Source organism: Podarcis bocagei, assembly GCF_964188305.1.
Source record: "Podarcis bocagei genome assembly, chromosome: 2".
NCBI lineage: Eukaryota > Metazoa > Chordata > Lepidosauria > Squamata > Lacertidae > Podarcis > Podarcis bocagei.
In genome coordinates this window covers 98656341-98677921 of record NC_138126.1, presented here as the reverse complement: position 1 = coordinate 98677921, position 21581 = coordinate 98656341, and the positions used below count along the sequence as shown (strand labels likewise).

Sequence of the window (21581 nt, the reverse complement as noted above, 5' to 3'; positions counted from 1 at the left end):
GGCCAGAAGGAGCCTCTTTCTCTCTCCTTTGTTCTGGTGTCCTCTTCTGTATGCTATAGTGTTAAGGTTTAGTCTTATGATACATTTTGTGCAACTCGATTTTTATGGACTGTGCCAACCCTGAATGTACTGGATTTGTGACCATTATGCTCATTTGCCTTCAATAGAAGTAAATCTCTGCTGGATGAAGTACAATTGCTTCTGGTCTATTGTTTGGAAACTCTGCTATGTGTTTAAGTTTTTTCCTCCCCAGAAGAAACTGGGGCGACAGATGCCTGCACCTATTTTTGCAGGGGAAGCTGGGCTATAAAATTCCTTCATGTTGGGAGATGGAAGTCAAAAGAAAAGCAGAGGGTAACAAGCACTCAAGGTTTTACCAGCAGAGAACTCACCTTCATCAGCTCTTTGTCAGCCTCTGAAGAGTCTTCTTTGCTGTAGTGAACCAACATCTCATTCAACAGCTTCACATTGTTGTTCACCTCCTCCAACGTGTGCATGCGCTTTGTGACTTTCTGTATGCGTGCCTCATCCTTCAAATTTTAAAGCAAAAGAGGTAATATAAGTCTTTCCTTTGTTCTTCCGCTACTGTCCAGGACAAGTTGGCCTGAAGAATCCAGAAGTCTGGTTACTTATCACCAGTGGTTACAGAATTCTGTCTACAGAGCCCCTACCTCCTGCTATCAAAATAGTCCTGAAGTTTTGACTTCTGGGGATACATTTGCAAAACAGGCAACTCTCAGTCCATAGTAACAAGACCCCCACCCCACCCCACTCCTTTATTCAGTGGGATTTACTCCTAGGTATGTTTGCACAAAATTAGGTAAAATGGTAGGAGCAAATTATATATTGAACTAGAGGGGGAAAGGGATACATAGATCATGGGGAGAAACAGGAAGCCATGGGAAATGAAGCGAGGGTGACCAAACGAGCAGGAGAACAAAGCTCTTGTAACTGGAATCGTTGCCTAGAAGAGGGGAGTTTTGGCAGGTGCAACTCACTTTGCAAGAGTGAGAAAAGGTACACTTGCCCACATTCTCTCTTCCAGGCAGCCATTAAAGGCACAGGTGCTCTTGTCCTTCTTTGCATCTGGTCTCCGCAAGAAGGGCCTGTTAACCCTGAACAACAACTCCTCGCCCCTTCTGCTCCCTGAGCCTTTCAGAAATGCTGCTTGTCTATTTTCAAAGCAACTTTCATGCTTTTCTTTGGGGGAAAAAATGCAAAAGGCCAATGTAAGATCAGAGGAAATCAGAGACAGGAATGTCATACCCAGCAAGGACAGCCTATGGCACTGGAGGAAAAAGGAACGTCTGTCCTTGCAACTTGTACCCCAAACCCCATCCTAAGCACAGCTGAGTTAGGCAAGCCTAAGCCCACCAATTTCAATGGACGGAAGCACACTTAGTTCTGCACAGCGTAGGGCTGTGACTGGGAGGATGAGTAGGAAAAGGACTAGGGCATCGGCAGCTATCAGTAACCCCAAGGAATACCAGGCAAAGGGGGGCTATAAATCACTGAGCAGCTTTTCTTAGTGTACTATGCAAACTCTAATTGCAGCACCAAACCTGGGTAAGAACTTGGGTTTCGCTCAGGAAGGAAACCAGAGCATTGTTTACAGACAGCACAGATATTCAGGTCTTCTGACATTATAGCAGCCCAATGGTATGGCTCAAATATTCTAAAAATGCTTAAAATGACAAAACAAGCCCCAAACAATGATCACCCCTACAGATATGTTGATTAAGTGCTCAGTCTCACCTCTTTCACCATAGATTTAATAAGCTTGTTTGCCTCTTGCAAATCATCTGGATTTTTGCTTTTTAGCAGTTTAGCTAAAAGCTGCAAAAAGGGAAAAAAACTTTTAGGAAAAGTGTTTTAGGAGTGACAGAACTTTTCCTGGTTTTGCAGATTCTCAGTCGAGGAACTGATACCTTATGCTTGCGTTAACCAAGTTTTGATTTGTCTTTGAAGCATCCAACCTTTGGCACTCTGATCATGAACACATTACAACAGAAGTAGGAAACGTGGATGCTATTGGAACGTACATCGTATGAATTTGCTCAGGCTAGTGGCTTCAGTGCTCCAATAGGGGAAGTTCATCACCAGCTACTTCAGAATCTGGTTGGTGGGACCGGGGTTGGTGGGAGCCAATGTTGGGTTATACTGGTCTGCCCCAACCTCAGCATGGTTGGTCCAGAGGCATTCTATGACAACTACAGCTAGGGATGAGGTTCATTTAGCAAGAGGAGTAAGACAAGAAAGTGCACTTTAAATTACTCATCTCAGCTTTAGAGTGTCCATTTGACACCCACTTCTATTCCATCTTCTCTCGAGACAGCAGCAGTCTACAGCAATAGTCCTTCTGGGTTGTGTCCAATCCTGTGCATGCAGAGTTCTATTCATACAATGGGACTTCCCCTTCCTCTCCCCACATATCCTCAAAGTCTGCTCTGGAGGGTGAGGGTCTGTGGGGAGCTGCAGGGGAGAGCAGAAGAGGGAAAAGTTCCACTGTGCAAGCAGAAAGTCTGTTGCAATAGCCAAACAACAGCGCTGGAGAAGACCGTCAATGTACAGAAGTGCTGGAATCTGCACCATGTTCAAGAGCATGAGCCGTGACTTGGAAATCCCTGTTCAGGCCTAAACTCACTGAGTGCTCTTGGTGAGTCACTAACTGAGAGTATAAGTTCTTAAGTTTCGCTCCAGTGAGGTGGCAATGGTAATCAGAAAGGGACCGGAGTCCAAAAATAAAATAAATTGTAAAGATCTATTTAAATCAAAGCATAGAAATGATAAAACTATATAAACTCAGCAATAACTAGAGTTTGAAAATGTGTAAATGGAATATAAGAGCAGTATATAAATGGAAAAAGAATATTAACCAAACAGCCACCAATTAAGCATGCACATTACTAAATCCTAAACTGCATCTTTCTAAAACTTCCACCAGTGCAAACTAGTTAAAAGATTTTTAAATTCCCAGCCTTAAATTAGTTTAACTCGTCTCTCTCTCTCTCATCTGCAAATGGGGATAATAAGACTGGTTTACTTATAGGAGTGTTGTATGGATGACAGGGAAAATGAAAGTGAATCTCTTAAGTCCTTAGGGAAAGTGCTGTACAAATACCATTATTATTATTATTATTATTATTATTATTATTAATTTGCAAACTTCATCATCATCTCCTGTTCACATACATACACAACATGTCTTACATTTTCTTCAGTGAAGCCATGCAGGGCTTTCCCAGACTTCATTTCTGCTTCATTTTTTTCATAGTTTAAAGACCATAACATGCCCTTCCCCTCTCTCTTTCAGCAAACAGTAAAGAGAAATTTAAATGAAGCTAATCATAGAATTGCAGAGTTGGAAGGGACCCCTAGGGTCATGGCTGGCTAAAGTCAGGCGAGTATTCCTGAGAGATTCACTGCTACTCTACATGCAGAAGAGGCAAGCCTCCTCCGCCCTCAACACAAAGAGGCAACAAGGAGTTAAACACATTTTTTGTAAGATACAAAAGCATTTGTGAAAACTTCCAAATGTTAAGTTGTCGTGCTAAAACACTCGTGAGAAATAGGAACTACTCAAAACATTTGAACCTTGGACATTTTTAAAAAAACTATAGCAAACTAGATTGAGGGGCGGTGGTGGTTTAGATCTTTATATTTGCTATCCTTTGTCAAGCGCTAAAAGATGCCTCAGCTGTTGCCAAGTTCTAAGAATTACAGTGCTAATTTCTGCAGTTAGCTTTACCTTGGATTTCTCTTCATCATCAAACACAGGGTTTTTGGGACGAGCTGGAGGGGAGGGGATTAGGGTACTCTCTGCAGGAATTACAGGGTCAGACAGTACAATGCCTGGATGCAGAAAGGAAGAAAAACATTGTCACTCTTTACAGGAAAGCTCTCTGGGTTTGCTTGTTCACTGCCAGTTGCCTGCACGCACAAAAACCAGCAAGCTCTATTCTATTAAAGCCATCTTAATGCATTGAACTAGGGTCTGCTACCTGCAAATGGTGCTCTTAGTGCACTGCCATCTCAGATAAAAGTAAAAGGCTACAGTGCCGTATACAATTAGCATACAAGAACCAGACACTGAGTCTCATTCCTACTGATTGTCAGTATGCAGCTCACCTGCTGACAAGTTATGATGGGCTTTTCTGTCTGCAGCTGAACTCCTGTAATTCACTTTGGGATGTCTTTAAGACTTGCTCCCTCTCATGATCTTGTAAGCCCATGTTTGTGCCCTTGAGCATGTGAGCTTGCCCTGGGTTCTCTCACTTGCCTGACACTTCCTGATTATCATGTGACCTCAAACGAAGCATTAGGAGCGAGGGACAAAGAAATAAGCAGCTGGTGTATGGGTTGGAAATCAATGGTAATAAAATAGGCAGCCAGACCATAATCATCACAGCACTGAACCCTACAGCTCAGCTAAGATTCTGCAACCGGAGGGATAAGACAGCATGACTCTTGATCAAACTGGATGTATGGATGTAGGCTGTCTAGGTATGCAGAAGCTACTACCTCTGAGGTCACAAAATTATAAAGTGTTGTTGAACAGCAGCTTAAGGAGTATATGAAAGGCTGAAGAAGGAAATTGTTTCCCACCTTGTCTTTTCAACATGTAGTAGGCGTCTTTGATTTTGGACTCGTCTGGCAGAGCCACCGTCCAACTGTACAGCAGCTCAATTATTTTGCTTTTGACCTTCTCTGACACTCTGTCTCCCAGGTACTGCAAGAATAGCCAAGAAGGTGAAAGATGTTGGTTTCTCTGTCCTCACATAAAAGAACCTACTTTGAACCATTAGGTATGTGAGTTGTGGGGCAAACAATCCTTCAAAAACAGCTTCTGTGTCTTGTCTGAGAGATACAGGCTGTGTACATATAATATTTTACTCTAGAGTCCATGAAGACTGAGTACTTGTTTTTTCTATGTAGTCCAAACATGATTTGGAACTGCTGCATATTTTTTGCCCCTGAAAACCTCTTCTTGAGAAATTGGGTCTTGATCTGAAAATACCGTACATCTTGATTTTGCAAGTTTGATTGTGTCCATTTAAAAAGAAATGAAAATGGATGTAGGCTGTCCCAGCAAGGCAGGGATGTTGAGGACAAGCACGATTCCAGACTGAGAAAAACTGCACTACTTGTGCTACGAACAGGTTAGTGTGTACATAGCCACAGTCTCAGTCAGAAATGATTGTTGGTTGGTTTGTTTGTCAGTCACTTGAAGGTGCTGTTAAGTACACCAAAAAATGCAGTCCCAGCAAAAGAAGAATGGCTACAAAAAACTTATGGGATATGCAGAAATGGCAAAACGTACCAGAAAAATAAGAACTCAAGATAACAATTTCTTTTATAAAAGGATGGAAATGGTTTATTGAATATTTACAAATAAACTGTAAGCGATAAGAACAGTGGCAGGATTATTGTAATAACCTGACATTTTATAAGCGTATATATTTAAAGATGAATAAATGAGCAAATTAAGTTAATTTGGATATGCAGAAAGTATTAAAAATAAATTTAAGGAACCACAGAAGGAGGGAGAAGGAAGTTGAGTTTCGAAATGTTAAAATGATTGTAAAATTATTGAAATGTATAGAATTGAAAATCATAAATAAAGTAATAATAAAAAGTACATCAAGAATGCTTTCCAAGAATCTCTTCAGGGAATGTGAGGGCTTTGAGATGAAAAAGCATACATTTTTATTTTATTTACATCCATTCAAAACAGACTTAGGTGTTTGTCAGTATCTGAATGTGGCTGATTCATGTCTGTTCAGAAGTATCACAAAGTTAAACGAGAATTACTCCTAGATCAGACAGCACAGATTTGTAACCCAACATTTTTTGTTAATTTGAACTATCCTGGGGTTAATTCCTCTCTGTACAACACCCATGTCTATTTAAACATGTTGGACATTGTCCCCCAGCTACTGAAATAAATGGTCTAGAGAAAGTGAAGAACATCCTGAAGTGTGCAAATGTTATTTATTTACTGACAGCCCAGCTGATTCCAGTGGAATCTGATGAACAACATGTTTTATGGATTTAAGCAAATGAGACACATAAACAAGTGTAGAAAAAGCAAACCATACTAACCTTCGGAGACACAACTTTAATTAACTCATTTAAAAAACGAAACTTCCCTACTTCGTTGTGAAATCTTTGCCCACAGTTCTTCATGCAAGCTTCCAGCACCTGCAATCAAGTAAAATGCACATATACACACAAGACAAATCTAGGTTTCAGGATGGACCTATCTGAATAGAGATCCCTAAATTAGTCACAAGTTACCTACGAAACCTTCAAACATTATCTGTGCCTTCAGGGCTTGGCATAAGGCAAGACTCCCCAGGAAACCAACCCAAGTCCCCTGGTGATTTTCTGCTGGTTACTTAAATATTGGACTGTGCACTTAAACAGAACCTGACTGCTTTTTACAGAAACATTGTACAGTCGTACCTCAGTCGAACAAAATCCGTTCCAGAAGTCCGTTTGACTTCCAAAACATTCGGAAACCAAGGCGCGGCTTCTGATTGGCTGCAGGAGGTTCCTGCAGCCAATCAGAAGCTGCAGAACCCGTGTCAGACATTTGGGTTCCAAAGATCATTCACAAACCGGAACACTCACTTCTGGGTTTGCGGCATTCGGGAGCCAAAATGTTCAACTCGTAATCTGTTTGATTTCCGAGGTATGACTGTACAGGGAAGATAATTAGAATTGTCATTGTACTAGTTGGCCCTTACAACTGGATGTCATGTCTGCACAGGAGACTACCTGTGCAGACCCCAACAGACACTGGTTGAAATTATGCTGTCTGAATACACAGACAGTGGGCAGAATTTTAAAAACAGAGTTAAAGAACACTTACAGTCAAGGCCTGGACTGCTTCCCATTCCTGTGGTGACTGGATTTTATGAGCCAGCAATCTCACGGCTATCTGTGGACTGAAATCATTCATTTTTTTACTTATTTATTTATTTATTTATTTGCTTATTTATTTAGTTAGTTGTGCTGTCTGTGTAGATGAGGCTTTACAAAGAAGGAGAGGACAGAATGGTTCATACCTCAAGAAGATTACAATCTAGAAATCGACACAAAGGAAACAACGAAGGCTGGGGTAGGAAACAGAAGCAGGGGTAAACAGGTGAAAAACCTTATGTGATTCAAATGACATAGGCTTCACTTTTGCAGCTTAAAAACATAAGCTACAGTCACATTTTTCAACATTTTATCTGCAAGCATACCCTGGGAAAAAAAAAACCTTTAAAACTTCCAGATTTTAGGAGGGGCCTTCCTGTGGAACAAAATTGTCTACATAAAATCTCAGCTGCCTGTCCCTATATAACACTTTCACATTAAATTAACACATTAAATTAAGCATCAAAGCACCCAAGGTTATTTAAAATTACTTCACACACCCTTCAAGTTCTTTGTTGATCTGATCGCAGAAGCCAATGATGTACTCCCAGTCTTCTTGCCTATTCAGAGGATTGGTGGCTTTATCTGGAGAACAGAAACACAAGCTTGTTAATCCAAGATGCACACAAAAGGCGTCTTGTTTCCTCAGGACAGGGTAGCGCTTGAGAATTAGTACACTCTGCCACCTTCTTCTCATTCACTCTGAGAAATTAAAACCTCTCCTGCTGAGAAACTGCACACTCCTTGACTTCAGCACACGTCCGATCAGTCAAAATTCGAGTATCAAATGCTACAAGTTATGAAACCGGCAGAAAAATAGTGTGAAGAACGTATTACAAAGCCAAGTTCTAGAAAGCGAAGTAAACAGCCATGCATCGTTCCCCTATTTGCCATTTTGCTCCACGTTTTGCCAATTTATCACATAACGAGCTGGCAAATCCGCATTCAGTTTTACTCCGCTGAAACACGCACTGAGCAAGGAAGTCATTAAAAACCTAAAAGCATCTGACACAAACTGTAACATTCCAGGGATCAAAGGCATAGTCTGTAACTGTATACAGTGGTGCCTCGCAAGACGAAAAGAATCCGTTCTGAGATTCTCTTTGTCTAGCGGTTTTTTCGTCTTGCGAAGCAAGCCCATTGACGGATTAGCGCTATTAGCGCTATTAGCGGCTTATCTGCTGATCGGATCGGATGATAAGCGGCTTAGCGGCTTAGAAAAAAGGGGGGAAAGGGAAAAAACCAGCAGGAACTCGCAAGACATTGTCGTCCTGCGAAGCAAGCCCATAGGAAATTCGTTTTGCGAAGCACCTCCAAAACGGAAAACTCTTTCGTCTAGCGAGTTTTCCATCTTGCGAGGCATTCGTCTTGCGGGGCACCACTGTACTTATCAAGGGTGCAATCTAAGCAAAGTGAGATACTTTTTTCCCACTGATTCTAATGGAATGTCAAGAGCATTGCACTTCATACTAGGAAGGGTACATGGTAGTTCCGACTAGAGCACATCCACACCTTCCATTGCCTATGGCAAGTTCTTTCCACAAGAAATAAAAGATTTCACCTGACACCTGAGAAAAGAGAATTAAAGCAATGTTAGCTTCTGCATGTCTTTTTCTGCTTAGAAGGGTTTTTGAAGCAAGTTACTTTAAAGTATTTTGCAGAGATCTCACCTATGAACATACCTCTGACATTTCAGTGTGGGACATATTCAACACCTGGGACCTGAATATTCACAGTGGTGCTCACATTTTCTGTCTTCAAAGAACCCTTTCCACATGAGCTCATCTGCCAAGAAACACCCGTACTGTATATCTGCTATGGCAGTTGCTCATGTTGCTGAGGTTTGGAGAGCATGTCACACACTCAGTTTGCATGGGGCACTGTTGCCTTGCCTGAATTGAGAATGCGCCCCAGAATAGCGGGTCCCCAACTCCCCCCGAAATCACCTGGAAATGAGTCCTGTCAGCAGAAACCCTGCACAATAACTTTTGTTTGCACAGGCCTTTCTCCCCTTCTCACATCCAAACTCCCCAAACTTGAGCCGGGGGTCAGTGTGGGTAGAATTCCCCCCCCAAAAAAAAACCAGTGTGCGGGGAATAGAGGAGTAATTGTTCCATCCAGCAAACTGGAACACTGTTGAATTCTTCCCAGTGGGTTTTCTGCCTGTTGTTTAGGAATTGTAATGCACTGCACATGTGCCATCTCTTAGTTTATTCCCCTCTTTCTGGCTACTTCCTTCCTTCCCATATATTGACTCTCCGCTCCTTCCAAGTGCCTTGTCAACCCCCCTTTCCCCACAAAAGCCAATGATAGAGCCAAATAATACTGGTCTTGCTCCCATTCTCCACCCTGCTAAGTTCTACAAGGGCAACACTGAGACTACTAAGGAGGAGGAAGCTGACAGCTTGGGCCACTTCTGTAAATAAGAAGGCAGGCAGGTGGGAGTTGGCCAAGGGCATATTGCTATGGGTGGGGTAGTGCCCCATTCTCCCTAATGGATCAGCCTCCACCGGTTTGCACTCTTGCTTTGTAGTGGGTACCGTTGTAGTAAATAGTGTTGTACTCATCAAAGGCTTTCACATTTCTCATTGGAAGCAAGAGCCACCATTTATCACACTAAGCCCTGCTTCTCAGATGTTTCCCCCCTCCTTTCCCCCAGCTTTGAAAGCAGCAGATTGCAGAACACGCAAGGTATCACGACAGATTTGCATTTCATGTTTCATCTGCTCCAGATAATTCAGCTCAGAGACTTTGCACTGTGCTACCTTCCACAGAGATACCCGGTTTAACCTAATTTCTATAGCAAAACTGACCAGGGCAAAATGTGAGAGAAAGAAATACTGTTCATTCTAGGGCAGCGCAATATGTGTCGGCACAAAGGCAGCATACACAAGCCGAAGATGATTAACTAGTAAGAACAAAGAACAAGGAGTACAATGAACCAAATTGTTTGGGACATCTTCACTAGGCCTGCAAATGCAAGCGCAGAGGAGCGGGCTGACTTCATTCTTACATGCTGTTTTCTTTTATTGGGCTCTCCATGGTCCACTAACATCTTTTACATTTACAAAGCAAGAGGGCACATTTGGGAACCCTTCACAGTCAAGGCTCTAATCTGTGTAAAGGATTCATAAATAGTCAGTCTTACGAACACAAGTAACACCTTGAGGGATCAGACCACAAACCCTAGGTAGGCTTTCTCTCCCACATGTACACAAAAAAGCAAGACCTCTGAGGGAAATTTCTGTATAGTACAACTGTATCTTATGCGGGGGTTCAATTCCCAGGGGTTCTGTGTGTATACAAAAATCATGTACTGTACATCCAAAAACATTTGGGCCTCATGGCTGTTAGATGCCTATACAGTGGTACCTCGGGTTAAGTACTTAATTCGTTCCGGAGGTCTGTTCTTAAGCTGAAACTGTTCTTAACCTGAAGCACCACTTTAGCTAAAGGGGCCTCCTGCTGCTGCCGCGCCACCAAAGCATGATTTCTGTTCGCATCCTGAAGCGAAGTTCTTAACCCGAGGTACTATTTCTGGGTTAGCGGAGTCTGTAACCTGAAGCGTATGTAACCCGAGGTACCACTGTATGTGCAAATATTGTAGGAATATAATGTTTTAACATTTGAGAAAAGAGAGAGCCAGATTATGACCTCACTTCCTTACTATAGTAGTCCCCAAATGGAAAAAGTTTTACACTGCCACAGTCAAAATAATAAGTACACAGCAGGCTTCATCTCAAGAGACCGAACTTGGCATGTTCCATTCTAGGGCTAGAGCACCAGCAACCTAGAGGACGGTACTTCGTAATTAACAAATAAATAATTCTGCCACAGTGCAACCCCAGGACATTTGGTGTCAAAACATCTGGATCACATCTTGTAGCAGATCAACACAGCACTGCTCTTAAAACCTATTTCCACTCCCCTAAACTGAAACATCATATATTCCCTATAAACCAAGGATGGCTATCCATTCAAACACTGAAACTTCAGGAAACAGGGAATCTTTGCTAGTAAGCAGCCTCATATATTTCTATCCTCTGTAGATTTGTTACATTACACCCACATGCTCTTTATGTCCCGTCCCCCCCAACTCGGGGTTCTGGGGGAACCTGTCTCACAGTTTGCATGCCACATTTAGAGACACTACCTAGCAAGGTGGAGATGGCTCAGCTACAGGAACAGGAGAGAATACAAAAGCAAAAGAAGATGGTTGTGTGGAGCAACTGAGTACTGTATTCCATGTTCAACCATTGCTTTTTGGCTAAAGGCAGGAATGGAAGCTCAGGCTAAGACCATCCTATTATGTTACCTCCCAAATAAGAGGGGATAATTTGTTGCTGGGTCATCACCTGCCCAACTGCAACATCAGGACCGAAGTATCAGGTTGCTGACATGGCTTTCTCACTGTGTTGACACTTTGAAGTCTCATTTGAAGGCAAAAATAAAAATAAAAATCCATGGCATGGATGAATCCTCTCTGCTGTGACTGGGGAAAACATGAACCACTTCCCAACTTTTTTTGTAATTATTTCCTGTCTTTGTTCAGGACCTACGTCTTCACAGCGTCTCCCCAGAACTGTTCCCCGAGTATATTTATATTGCTTAGTTTCAAATGACCTTCCAGCTAAACTTTCAGCAGCCTGGAATTGGGAATTCTGCTCTGTCATTTCACTTAAACATTCCCTTCATAAATATGGGGATATATTCAGTGACTAACTGCCCATGGGGTTAATAAAAAGAAGAGGAGATGTGTCACTGCATATCCTTAATACATACATAAACATCATTTTATTAAATTGGGCAGAATTGTTTTCGTAGCAGGAAAGTGATTCAGTAAAAACTGAATGTATCAGAAATGTATTCAGCAGCAGGAAAGTATTTACAATACAAATAAAATCCTCAGCCTCAAGTATATCTATAACACTACCCTAATAATTAGGAATACACTAGGTCTTTCACAATAAGCTTCAAAAAGGAAGAGCTACCTGTTCACTAGGGCACATCCCAGTATCTTAACATATTCATGCTATACCATATAAATAAAATCAGGCAAAGCATTGACAGACCTCCAGCTCACAGTGTGGTCCCCATTGTGCTGAACAAATGGCTTTCCACGCCCAGTCTATAAGAAGTAGTTCAAAAGATATTGGTGATTTCACAGGCTCTTCCATAGAACGACCTCTGTGATTCAATGATTATATTTACAATATATCTCATTTGTATCTGCTCCTCCAAAGAGCTCAGGGTGGCACACATGTTTCAATGCTCCCCATTTCCTATTTTATCCTCACAACAACCCTGCGAGGGAGGTTAGGCTGAGAAACAGCGAGACTGAGGTCACCCAGTGAGACTGGTAACCTTAAAGGTAAAAAGATAAATGGCAATAGAGTTCATTTTTTATCTTAAATCGTCCCACTTCTGTTGGTAAAAAACAGAATATCCACTTTTGACCTGCAAATAATAATTCTTAAGAGGGGTTCTTTGAAACCCGAGACTTGGGTTCTCATTTACCAGATAATGATCCAGCAAATGGCACTGCACTTCTGCCGTGCACCTCCTGTGATGAAGGTGGGAGGGATGTGTGGCCCTCCATATGTTATTTGACTCCAACTTCCATCATCCCTGACCTTTGGCCATGCAAGTTGGGGCCAATGGGAAGGAGAGTCCAATGACAAAAGATCCCTGCATTGCAGGGGGTTGGACTAGATGACCCTAGTGTTCCCTTCCAAGTCCATGATTCTATAACTTCTGGAACGAACCATGTTCCCCATCCCTGTTCTATGCCTCCTGTCCAGCACAGCAACATGACTTTAACAAAGGCGCATTGAAGAAGTCACCTGTAACAGCCAACCCTGAAGTAAAGTATGAAAGGGCCTCTGTGCATTAGCGGAAGTCCTTGTGCAGGACTGATCCTGCAGGAATGGTCTTATGTCTTTTAACTTGAAAAACGTTTGTTTCTTTCCACATAAAACATTAATTGAGGAATACCGTAATTTTGGTACAGACTGAAGAATATGTCAGAATACAGTTTACTTAGAGAGAGGAAATGGAAATGGAAACAAGCAGAAAAATGAGAGAAGGGAAGAGAACTGCTCTTTATAGCTAAGGGAACCAGTTACTTAGTAGAATGCACACATTTCACAACCTTTCTTTTAGAAAAAGGAAAAAGAAATGAATCACTGGTTAATAGGGCTAGACTTCAGGCTGTCTGTGTCCACTGCAATTGCAGCTCTGGGTTTCTGCTTAGATGTCTCGGTTTGAGTGCACTGCTCATTCAAGTGCACATGTTGTTGTTTTTCTGGATCCATATTGGAGACGGAGCTTTTTTATTTGCAGGGGTCAAAAAACAAGACCTAGCACCCAACTCCATGCAGAAACAAGCTGGGGGGGGGGATAACTTTCTTTGGTGCATTTTTTTCCCTGGGGGAGCTTAGGAGCTGTAGAATTTGAAAGGAGGAAATGACCAGGAAGTGAGTAAGATGGAAGAGTTCAGGCAGAGACAGGCACAGCTGCAAGGAGAAGCATCAGCTGAGTGGATGGAAAGAACACGTACAAAGGGGGTGGCTACATTTCTTTCAGTAAATGGCAATTCCCCCCCTCAAAAAAACCCTAAATCGGGGTGGGGGGGAATCACCTGGGCATGTTCAGAAACAATGGAAATTGACAATAACAGCAATGTACTGCAATAACTATTTTAGGAACTGGGAGATAGTCCTATACAGTAAAGAACCTTCACAGACAGAAATATATAGCATAGTCTTCAGGTACATGAGGCAGTCAAAGCTAATGTGGTGCAGGGGCTGATGAAATTCACTGAGTATCCTTTGGTCAGTCATTGTCTCTCAGCCTGACCTACCTCACAGGTTGCTGCAAGAAAAAAAGAGGAGAGGGGAGAATCACGTATGCAGCCCTGAGCTTCTTGAAAGGAAGGTGGGCTATAAAAGTAATAAATGAATAAAAAGACACCTAGCTGACATAGCTTGTAACCAGAGCACATTACAACACACCCTGGATGCTACAAAAGGAATACATTAAGTGTCCCATTTACACACAGGAAATGGCTATGGCTGTATAGCTAATTACCAGTTATGAAATATTTTAACGTTAGGGTGGAGAAGAAGTATTAGATAGAAGTGATACAGCCATAGACTGGGCTCCCACAGATGATCAGGGAGGGAACATTCCTAATGAATATAGCACATTTCCAATTTTCATTGAGTGTCACAAACATCTGAGTCATTCTTGCAACAGCCCTTTAAGGTAGTCAAGCGCTGTTATTCCCATATTACAGACACAGTGCTAAGTCTGAGAGATAATGGCTAGCCTAAAGACACCTAGCTAAGTTAATGGCTGAGGTAAAATTTGAACTAGGCCCTACCAGGTTCATAGCTAGCAGTATACTGCTTGGGTTATGATTTCCTAAAAATGGAGTACCAACTTTATAAAGAAGCCTTGCAAAGGCAGAGGCAAGGTTGAACAGGCATGAGGAATCTGTATGGTCTTCTCAAAAGACCACAAAGCTGTCGAATAATATCAACAACATGTACAATGTATAAAGCGATGCACAGACACAGACAACAGAGAAGTAGAGTCACCTTAAATGGAACCTGGAGGAGTAAGGAAAGAAGAGCAACATATGGATTTCCAGTCCCTGAATCATTAAATGCCCAATATTATGAAGTCAAGAGAACCTCTCGTCATAAGCTATTCTATGGGCACAAGAGAGGGGTAGGGCATCCTACGGCCATTCAGATATTGTCAATTTACGGGCCCCAACATCCTTCACTATTAGCTATGCTGCTTGAGGCTGCTGATGGGAACTGGGTGCCCAACAACATCTGGAGGCCCACAGGTTTCCCACTCCTGGCATAAAGCAGGCAATGGGAATTGGAAGCACTGGGCACAAATCTATAGCCAGGACGGACTGGGTGAGCAAAAAGGTAAGAGGCACAGATTTGGACAGAGGCAGGTGACAGCCACAGGTAGGGCAGACCAACACAGCCATGACCAGCAGGTGTTTCTTTGACCTCTCATAACTGTGTAGAAAACGAAATGTTGGTCGGACCAATATGGCATGAAAAGCTGCACCATCCTATGTCCCTTCTCTGATAGTTAGGGGCACAGAAGACGCCCTTTGCGTCTGGCCCTTCTGGCTTTAGCCCTACATCCTCTGCTCCAGGTGTCCCCCCCAAAAAATACCCTACATCTCTGCCCCACCACCGTCCCACTCTTTCCTTCTCCCTATCTACCTCCAGACCTTCCCTTTGGGGTGTCATTGCCTCTAAGGAGATCCAAGCATCCCTCACACCCCGCCATTCCCCACACCCCGGGGCTCCGGATGGGGCTCTCTCCTGCGCCCCATGGCTTGCTTTCCCGGCCCCGGGGGGAGGAAGGGAGGGCCGTGCTACCGGCGTCCGTCCCCCCCACCCCCCTTGCTCGGCGGAAGGGGAGAGGACACGGGTTACTCACTCAGCCAGGACTCCAGGCTTTCCCCTTCCGCCTCCGCCATGTTGCCGGCCGGCCTGGAGACTCCGCCCCGCGCTCCGGCGACGCCACAGCCCGGCCGGGCCCGGCCCCTGCGGGGGAAGGAGAGGAGAGGATCAGCGCCTCCACCTCCTCCTGCAAGGGCTACTGCTCAGGCTCTCGTTGTTATTTTACTGAGCAGGAGATCGGCTCGATTTAAAAACACCCATCAGCTGAATAAATCATTGCTATTGTTCAATCCTCATGACCCTTGTTGTTGTTTCCTCCCCGTTCCGACTTTTCGGGTCACCTCCTCAAAAGAGCTTTCAAAAATAGGTGGGAACATTCCCCCTCCCAAAAAAATCTCCATGTCAGAACTCTCTTATTTCAAATGCAGTATAAAGAATTTCCATTGCTCTGCAGGGCTGCAATATTCTGCAACAAGATGCAGCCTTTTAGGACAGCCCATCAATGGCACCGGAGCACAAAATTCCTGTTTCTCACGCCTGTCGCACTGCCTGCACAGTCTTCGTTTCTTTAGACTAGCAATACGTTGAATTTAGCGGGGTCGGCATTGCTTTTGCACAGTGAACTATACAGTGAGATCAGTTTCCGAGCCTTTGCGCGGGCAAGGGGCAGCCTGTTTACGCCGCCTGAAGAAGAACTGAATAACGCTTGCGCAACGTTAAGGAAATAGCAACAGCGTGGCTTTCTGCCTGTCTTTTTCTTGCAAAAAGCTGCTATGCAAGAAGCCTGACCGGTGTGCAACTGCAAGAAAGCAAAGCGACCTTTTTTCAGGCAGTAGCTTTGGACAGCCCTGGGTGGGGTCCTGGGGAGAGAAGCAAAATGGCTGCGTCCATGGTGGAGAAGCTCGGGGCAGCGAGGCAGCGGCTGTGCGGCTCCTGGAAGGTCTGGTTGCCCGGGTAAGAGAAACGGGGGACCGACGGGGTGGGAGAGGCTGGGAGGATTTGGATCTTGTGGGATGCAGATGCTCGTATCTGAGATCTGAGCTCCCACCCTGTTATCACTCCCTATAGAGCATCCTGGGTTATCCTTGCTGCGCCTCCAATGAGTCGCAGTATTGGGGAGATATTTGTCTAGCAAATATCTCTAGTTGAGAGAATCAACTGCAATACGGAGCGGCACAGTAGAACGGTAGATAGCATGCCCGTGTTTATGGTCCACGCCTCCTATGAGAACAAGAAATCTCATTTGAAAGAAAAGCTTATAGAAATCAAGAGAATATGTGCATGTATTGACACTCTATGTCCTTTTAAAATGTGGCTTTTTTGGAGGGATGTTATTGAGTTGTTTTAATTTGGAATATATATATATATATATATATATATATAGTGTTTTTTATGTTGATCTTTTCTGTGAACCGGCCTGAGACCTCTGGGTATAGGGTGGTATATAATTTCAAATAATAATAATAATAATAATAATAATAATAATAATAATAATAATAATAATAATAATTTATTATTTAGGTTTTGTTTTCTATATAGCTCTGTTTTATATAGAACTGTTAATTCACGATACTGTTGAGTTTTCATTGTGAAAACAGCCCTCCCAAAATTGACTACTATATTTTCAATTGGCATGTTTATGTGACTTGCTATCAGAAGAGTTGTTTGTGGTGGACCTGCCGTGTCTCTCTTTAGGAAAGAAAGGGAATAATTTTGTACGTTATCCACATCTGCATACTAACATGATAGATGTTGGGATATGGGCGAGCACTGTAGGGTCTTTTGGACTGGAGTATCTGGGGCACATTATCAAAATAAAAAAATTCCTTCCAGTAGCACCTTAAAGACCAACTAAGTTAGTTCTTGGTATGAGCTTTCGTGTGCATCTTCAAGAAGTGTGCATGCACACGAAAGCTCATACCAAGAACTAACTTAGTTGGTCTTTAAGGTGCTACTGGAAGGAATTTTTTTATTTTGACTATGGCAGACCAACACAGCTACCTACCTGTAACTGGGGCACATTATGCAAGCCAACAACATTGACTAGCACAAACCTGAATCATAGAACTGTAGAGTGGGAAGGAAATTTCTCATTTTGTCAGGGCATAGAATTCTGCTTAGCCCAGGATGCCACCAACGAACAAAACAAAAACAAAAAACTGTATAATTTCCTTAGTGTAATACTCACTTAAGATATGTCAGATCAGTGTGAAATGTACCAATGAGAACTATCTTCCTCTTACTCCATACTAGCATTGTAACATGGAGTTTAATCTGTCAAAAACTGTGGGAATCCATTAAAAAACGTTCATAGAATGGGTTGAAAAAAGCTGCTTTTAACTACATTCTAGCTATCCTGACAATGAATATGAAACTGAACTGTCTGATCCTATGTAGAAGCAGGTGTATCTAAGCCCAATGGATTTGGGTTACAGAATTGGATATGGGAATAGGATTTGCATCCAGAATAGTTTCACTTCTTCAGATTGAAAATATTTGTGTAACATTCTTTTTCTGCTTTTCACATCCTTTGTAGGCTGACTCAGGTCAGATGGAGCCGATACAGCCCCGTTTATCTTGAACCAGAAGTGAACAAAGAAGTGTATCATAAACTTCCAGAACAAATATCAGATGAGGAAAAAGCCAAATTGGAACTCAAAAAAGTCAGACCTATAAAAGCCACCGCTTCCAATGTCACCAGCTCTGTATTCTATGATCCACTGATCAGGTCTGAATGCTGCCATACTTGATTGAATCTCATCCTTTTGCCTATGTCTATCTCTTAACAAAGAAATCTCATTGATTTCATAATGTAGTTGGCCAAAGTATATTGGATAGTTGAAATAGCCAGGGAGTACAGCATCAAAATGTCCTAAAGTACTGGGGCTTAATGTGTAGTGATTTATTATAAAATAGACCAGTCTGGAATACTCCTGCTGGCTGCTGTTGGACACAGGATGCTAGATCTGAACTGTGTTCTGACTTTGACGGTTCTTACTTTCTTTGCCAGTTAGGGCTATAGGCTATTTGTACTGGTTTGCTTTCATCACCAAGTACCACCATGTGGGGAAGAAAGATTTGGCACCTTTACCAGAGGGCACTGTGGGGAAGCAGAAACATAGATGTGATGGGCTGAAGAACCTCCCATTCCAGATGTCACTATCTCTTTCTGAATTGGGTGCTGCTGCCACCCATCAGCAGCCACATGCCTGCACGATGCCCTGTTGTGATGTAAAAGTAAAGATATTGTGCAACAGCACTCAGTGGCAGAAGCAGCAAACTGCCACCGATCTCTTGATCTTCCTCTCTAGGAATGTGCCAGGTGGATCAAAGGCATATAATGAGAAACTGATACTTTCCCCAAAAAACTCCATAAATGTTGGAATGCTTGATCAGTGTAATGGCAGAGTTTCGTTGCAGGGGTCTTATGCTGTGGTGCTGATAACAGGAATGCCATTTGTTTTCTCATTACAGCAAATTCACTAGCATGATGATGAAGGGAGGAAATAAAATTTTGGCCCGAAACATCATAAATCAGGTAAGTTAACTTCTCAGGTTTCTACTACTTTCCCCCCACTCCACCCCCACATTAATGTCAATGTGACAAAGAGTATTCCCATTTTAAAGGCCATATATATTTATTTAAAGGCCATATTCCTTAGTCCTTTCATCCTTGTTCTCATTTTCAGCATCTCCACAGCTCTTGAATCTCCCTCCTGTTAGAGGCCTTGCAAACAGAATGACAAATCTTGCAGTATCGCAGATTATATGTAACAGCTGTCATTCCTCATTGGAAAGGGGAAGTGCTGTAGGTGTGCAATTATTGTGAAATTTGTCTTTCAGCCTTAAATTCAGTCTAGACCAGGAACTTTCAGCTTTCTTTAAGGACCCTTGGGTTAGTTATAACATTTTTTTTTAATTGCCGAAAATGTCTGCTAGTGGCTCTGAGGCTTGAGAGTGTCTGGGCCAGATTTCCAGTAGTCATGAAGGAATTTTATATATTTATAAATTGAACTCTTGACTGAAAAAGCCCTCAAGGGCTTGGGTGCCACATGCAAGGGTAACATGCTGTGGTTGTGTCAATATTATTGCTAATGGAGTTTTTCACAGGAGAGGACGGGGGCTTTATTTTTAAGTGGTTTTTTTCCTCAATTAAGACTTTAGAAGCAATCAAGAGGAAGCAGCTTGAGAAGTACCATAAAGCGGAAGAGAAGGAAAAAGAAAACATTGAGTGCAATCCATACACTATCTTCCACCAGGCACTGAGCAACTGCCAGCCTGTCATTGGGCTGATGACTGTCCAGAAAGGAGGCAAAAACTACCAGGTAAGCAAGAAACTAATGATCTAGTGCAGGCGAGATGACCCTTCGGCCTCCAGATGTTCTATCCCTCATGATAGGCTATGCTTGTTGGGGTTGACAGAAGTTGTAGTTCAGCAACATCTGGAGGGCAAAAAGGTTCCTCATGCCTAATCTAAAGCAGCCCTGGCTTGTTGGCTTATCTTTTCCCCAAAGTAGAACCATTGCTATCATTAAGTATCCATAGCAGTCCACAGTTCCAGGGACTTCAACTTCCACCCACGTAGCCTCAGTTTTGGACTTTGCTCTGTTGCAGTTGGCAGTGAAACAATATAAACTTTATTACTTGCGCTGGTTTCATTTATTTTGATAGGAACATTCTATAGCATAATCAGCCCCTTGGTATTTTTCTTTTGAATCGCTTTGAAACTTGTATTATGTGATCTCCAGCGACCTGTAATATCCTGCCTATATGTGAACTTGAAACTTCTTGAGAACATCAGGTTTTAGTTTGAAAAGGTTGCTGAAAAAATATTGGAAATGGGTTCTGAAAGGTCAAGCAACCAGAGGGTACAAGATAGGGACAGAAACCAATAAGCAGAGTGGAGTGTCCACCTCTAGGAGCTCACTTGCTGTGTTATGAAAGGACTATTGTTAGCTATTTTATTTATTAACGCTAGGAGCAGGGAAGGTGCTTGCAGGATTTTCTGCCTCGAGTGCCACAATAACTTGGTTGGCCTGGGGTACTATATAATTTGATTTTGTGGGGAGGAAACCTTTTGCTGCACTGCCTCAGGCAGCAAAATGCCTTAGGTAGGCCAGCCCCACTGAGTGCCTTCAAACCATTTCTTGTTTTGCAACTTTTGCCCGCCAGCTTGGCAGCCTTGATTTTCCCGCTGAAATTGTTATCTAAAAATATCCAAAAGTTTTGCAAGTCAAATAAACATATTCAGGGTACTTAAGTGCTCCTAATTCTGTACTAAATAAATTCTATTTATTTTAGATTTTATACCACCCTTCATCATAAGATCTCAGGGCGGCTCGCAGAACAGAAGACAGGATAAAAACAGTATAAATTCAATATAAAGTTATGTTAATCTCTGATGGGGTTTGTTTGTTTTTGCCTCTTGCAGGTCCCAACCCCTTTGTCAGACAACCGCCGACGCTTTTTAGCCATGAAGTGGCTGCTCAGGGAATGCAGGGAAAACAAACACAGGCGGACATTTATGCACCAAAAGCTTTCCGAAGAGCTTCTGGCTGCCTTCAGCAATGAAGGACCTATCATAAAGAAAAAGCATGAGTTGCACAAGATAGCAGAGTCTAACCGAGCCTTTGCTCACTACCGGTGGTGGTAGAGAATGGCAGCTGCAACATGTGAGGTCTGAGACTTTGCTACAAGACAAGGAAGGGAAATATATCCCATATGCCTTCCTTTGCATAGCACCAGCCTGGAAGGGCGATAATCCGGTTTCTCAACTGGCCCTTTGAAAAAAGAAACGACCTGAAGAAAATCTTAGCCGAAATAAAATGCCTCATTTTTCTGACTTGCATAAATTAAAAATCCTGTTTACTCCATTTTCAGGTGACCTTGTCAGTACTGGGTCCTGTGTATATGCATCTTGGTTTCTCTAGTCTCTTTTGAGACAGAGGGTTTTGTTCACAATACAGAATGACCTAGTTAGCATCAAAGCAGTCTTCAGGGGGATTGTAAAAGAGGTTACAATTCTGTACTCCTCAGCAATGGCTTTTGGCAGCATGCTAAGCTGAAGTAGAACCAGGCTGAAAATTAAGCTGTAAAAGATTGAAACTACATCCTGGTCTTCTCCTTGTATGTCTCGTGAATGGTCTTTCTCTACAGTGCCTTTGGGCCATTGGTTAGTTGACACTGGCATGTGAGAATGAACAACTAGCTTAAAATTGA

The 21581-nt window shown here is 42.7% G+C and overlaps 2 protein-coding genes across 8 annotated transcripts in view; one reads left to right on the top strand and one right to left on the bottom strand.

The window, feature by feature from the left end:
- Window positions 1-16015, bottom strand: part of GGA3 (golgi associated, gamma adaptin ear containing, ARF binding protein 3) — a 33803-nt gene extending 17788 nt beyond the window's left edge. The window contains exons 1-8 of one of the 7 annotated variants that reach the window (XM_081184550.1): window positions 15400-16015; window positions 7425-7509; window positions 6875-6950; window positions 6103-6201; window positions 4606-4729; window positions 3749-3852; window positions 1756-1836; window positions 393-530 (exon numbers count right to left, since the gene is read on the bottom strand). In XM_081184550.1, the coding sequence (XP_081040676.1) occupies window positions 393-530; window positions 1756-1836; window positions 3749-3852; window positions 4606-4729; window positions 6103-6201; window positions 6875-6950; window positions 7425-7509; window positions 15400-15439 (747 nt within the window). In that variant the 5' untranslated portion in view covers window positions 15440-16015. Of the gene's footprint in view, window positions 1-392; window positions 531-1755; window positions 1837-3748; window positions 3853-4605; window positions 4730-6102; window positions 6202-6874; window positions 6951-7424; window positions 7510-8606; window positions 8921-11279; window positions 13896-15179; window positions 15345-15399 lie in introns of those variants that run through there. The other 6 variants (XM_081184555.1, XM_081184549.1, XM_081184554.1 and 3 more) reach the window with 6 other exon arrangements.
- Window positions 16016-16090: 75 nt separating this feature from the next.
- Window positions 16091-21235, top strand: MRPS7 (mitochondrial ribosomal protein S7). Its single transcript, XM_081184656.1, has 5 exons — window positions 16091-16316; window positions 17899-18090; window positions 18837-18900; window positions 19520-19687; window positions 20794-21235. Exons 1-5 carry the CDS (start codon window positions 16240-16242, stop codon window positions 21013-21015), a joined length of 723 nt encoding a protein of 240 aa, XP_081040782.1. The 5' UTR covers window positions 16091-16239; the 3' UTR covers window positions 21016-21235.
- The last annotated feature ends 346 nt before the right edge of the window (window positions 21236-21581 follow it).

Coding starts and splice junctions, on each gene's coding strand:
- MRPS7 (XM_081184656.1), top strand. CDS start 16,240: ATGGCTGCGTCCATGGTGGAGAAGCTCGGGGCAGCGAGGCAGCGGCTG. Junction 16,317..17,898: donor TGGAAGGTCTGGTTGCCCGG/GTAAGAGAAACG, acceptor CATCCTTTGTAG/GCTGACTCAGGTCAGATGGA. Junction 18,901..19,519: donor CCCGAAACATCATAAATCAG/GTAAGTTAACTT, acceptor TCCTCAATTAAG/ACTTTAGAAGCAATCAAGAG.